The sequence below is a fragment of the Arachis hypogaea genome, chromosome 11, assembly GCF_003086295.3.
Source record: "Arachis hypogaea cultivar Tifrunner chromosome 11, arahy.Tifrunner.gnm2.J5K5, whole genome shotgun sequence".
Classification (NCBI taxonomy): Eukaryota; Viridiplantae; Streptophyta; class Magnoliopsida; order Fabales; family Fabaceae; genus Arachis; species Arachis hypogaea.
In genome coordinates, this window is record NC_092046.1 from 41,445,774 (window position 1) to 41,448,454 (window position 2,681).

At 45.6% G+C, this 2,681-nt stretch overlaps 1 protein-coding gene across 1 annotated transcript; it reads right to left on the reverse strand.

Moving 5' to 3' along the window:
• Positions 1 to 900: 900 nt before the first annotated feature.
• On the reverse strand, positions 901 to 2,425 carry LOC112721281 (uncharacterized). Its single transcript, XM_025772351.1, has 4 exons — positions 2,072 to 2,425; positions 1,658 to 1,987; positions 1,333 to 1,566; positions 901 to 1,218 (listed from the first exon to the last, which is right to left on the reverse strand). Exons 1-4 carry the CDS (start codon positions 2,423 to 2,425, stop codon positions 901 to 903), a joined length of 1,236 nt encoding a protein of 411 aa, XP_025628136.1.
• Positions 2,426 to 2,681: the final 256 nt, after the last annotated feature.

Below are 2,681 nucleotides of genomic sequence, written 5' to 3' on the forward strand. Positions count from 1 at the left end.
GATGGGTGATCGGGACTCCGGTTGGAATTGTGTCGGTAAGTGTAGGGCATTCTTCTTACTATTATTCTTCCGTTTTCCTGATTTACACATCGTGTTATTATTGATTGCATTATTATTGATGACTTTGTAACTTCCCTTTTTTCTTTGTAGTTGCAATGGCTACTGGGAACACTTCCCTGAGTCGCTTGATGACTCATTTCTTTCCTGACGTGGACAACGACTCTAACTCCCCCACTCCTCAAGCAGAGAGTCCCACCCGGTCACGATGCGACCAGCGGGGTTGACCAGGGTATTTCGATAGATATCCATGTGCCGTTGCCTAGGGGGCTTTCGGGTTTATTAGTCTTGGGAAGCCGTATTCATAACTTGGTAATTATTTTCAAAATAAAGTACAAGTAATTTTTCAAAAATAGGCCTCATCAAAACCTGTTGCCGCCGTTTCGTGCTGATGGAAAGGGGAAAGAGTACCCCTTCCCTTATATATCACGACAGTACAAGTAGGTTTGCAAGATTAAAACAAAGTAAATAAAAATGAGCACATGGTATAAGGAAGAAATGTAACCAAAGCGTGATCAGTAGACAAATGTGATCGGAAGATCGCCTGGGCGTTAGAAGTAAAATCTCCTGAGATTTGCCATGTTCCAAGTTCTCGGTATCTCCTTTCTGTCTAGTCCTTCCAACTTGTATACGCCTTTGCTTTGGACCTCTTTCACCCTGTAGGGTCCTTCCCAATTGGGGGACAGTTTCCCTTCCCACGGGGTTAGCGGATCGATGTTGTTGCACTGCAGTACCAGGTCTCCCTCTTCAAACTTCTGCTGTGTACCTTGTGATTGTAATGTCGTGCCAACCTCTACTTCAATACTGCTTTCGACAAATGAGCCATTGCCCTGGGCTCATCTACTAGGTCTTTTCACTTGCCTCATCACCTTTTTCTAATAGCAGCCTTAGGCTAGGTTCTCCTATCTCGATGGGGATTATGACATCTACGCCGTAGGTGAGCCAGAAAGGCGTGTCTCCGATAGCAGACTGTAGCGTTATCTTGTAAGACCACAAGACCGAGGCTAACTCGTCTGTCCACGAGCCTTTCCTTTGCTCCATGTACTTCTTCAACCCTTTTAGGATGACCTTGTTTGCCGCCTCTGCTTGCCTGTTCCTCTGGGGTTGCTCCATAGAGGAGAACCTTTGCTTGATACCAAGGCATGATAAGAATTTTCCAAACTTTTTATTGGAAAACTATATTCCGTTATCCGATATCACGGTCTGAGGATTTCCAAACTTGGCGATCACTTGCCTCCACAATAATTTCTGGCAATTTGCGGACGATATACTTACCAATGGCTCTACTTCTACCCACTTGGTATAGTAGTCAATGGCCACGATTAGGTATTTGATTTGTCCCGAGGCCATCGGAAATGGGCCTAACAAGTCGACTCCCCATTGGGAGAAAGGTCGGGAAGCCATGATGGAGCTCAGCTCCTCTGCCAGTGCCTTATGAAAGTTTGCCTTGTCTTGGCATCTGAGGCACTTTTTCACATATTCGTTAGCGTTGGTCAACACAGTGGGCCACTAATAATAAGCTCAAAACGAGCTTTCAGGCCAAGAATTTCCCCCAATGTGGTGTCTACAAAACCTATCGTCTACCTCTTTCAAGACATACTCCGTCTGTTCGAGCCGCAAGCATTTTAGCAAAGGTTGATTGAGCCCTATCTTGTATAGCTGACCTTACACCACCATATATTTTCCGGCCTCTCTTCTCACGATCTTGGCTTTTTTTTGTGTTCTTTGGTAGATCTTCCTTCTCAAGGAACTGCTGGATCGGGTCGATCCAGGAAGGTGGTTCCTTTTGGCTCTGAATCGAGCATAAGGCCACCGATGAATCCTTCACCAAGCCTTGAATGAGAGACCGATTTCCCGCTCCAAGCTTGGTGCTAGCCAACTTTGACAAAAGGTCTGCTTTAGCATTCCTCTCTCTGGGCTGGACAATCACCTACTCAAAGCCCTTGCATAACTGCTTGGTTTTTTCTAAATACTTTTGTAGTAACGGGTCCCAAGCTTGGTATGTCCTATTTACCTGGGTCGTTAGCACCTGGGAGTCACTATTGACTTCGAGCCTTGCTACTCCGACCTCTCTCGCTAGTATTAAGCCTCCAATCATGGTTTCATACTCTGTTTGATTATTGGATACCGAAAACTCAAACTTGATGAACTGCTCGTAAGTCACCTCATCCAAGCTTTCTAATATTATCCCTACTCTGTCAAATGCTTGGTTAGATGCTCCATAAACGTGGAGCTTCCACCGTGTGTTTAGGGTCTCGAGCGAGATGCCGACCACCTCTACCGAGAAGTCGACTATTGCCTGGGTATTGATGGCATGGTGGGGCTCGTATTGAATGTTGTAATGGGACAACTCTATCGCCCAAGCCATTATCCAACCAACTAGGTCGGGTTTCTGCAATATCTGTTTGATCACTTAGTCAGTTCTCACGGTAATCGGGTGCCCCTGAAAATATTGTCTTAGCATTCGGGAGAAAACCAACAAAGCAAAAGCCACAATTTTTAGCCTCGTGCACCTCAACTCCGCCCTAAGGAGCGTCTTACTTATGAAGTACACGGGTTGCTATTGTTTTCCTTCCTCTCGTACTAGAGCGGCAGCCAAAGCTTCTTCTATTACTGCTTGATAC

What these genes read in the sequence shown, in the direction of transcription:
- LOC112721281 (XM_025772351.1), bottom strand. Translation starts at nt 2,425, where the DNA reads ATGGCTTGGGCGATAGAGTTGTCCCATTACAACATTCAATACGAGCCC. An exon ending in TTGCGGCTCGAACAGACGGA is followed by an intron (nt 1,567 to 1,657) that starts GTATGTCTTGAA and finishes GCTTATTATTAG; the next exon opens with TGGCCCACTGTGTTGACCAA. An exon ending in GGGTAGAAGTAGAGCCATTG is followed by an intron (nt 1,219 to 1,332) that starts GTAAGTATATCG and finishes TCCAATAAAAAG; the next exon opens with TTTGGAAAATTCTTATCATG.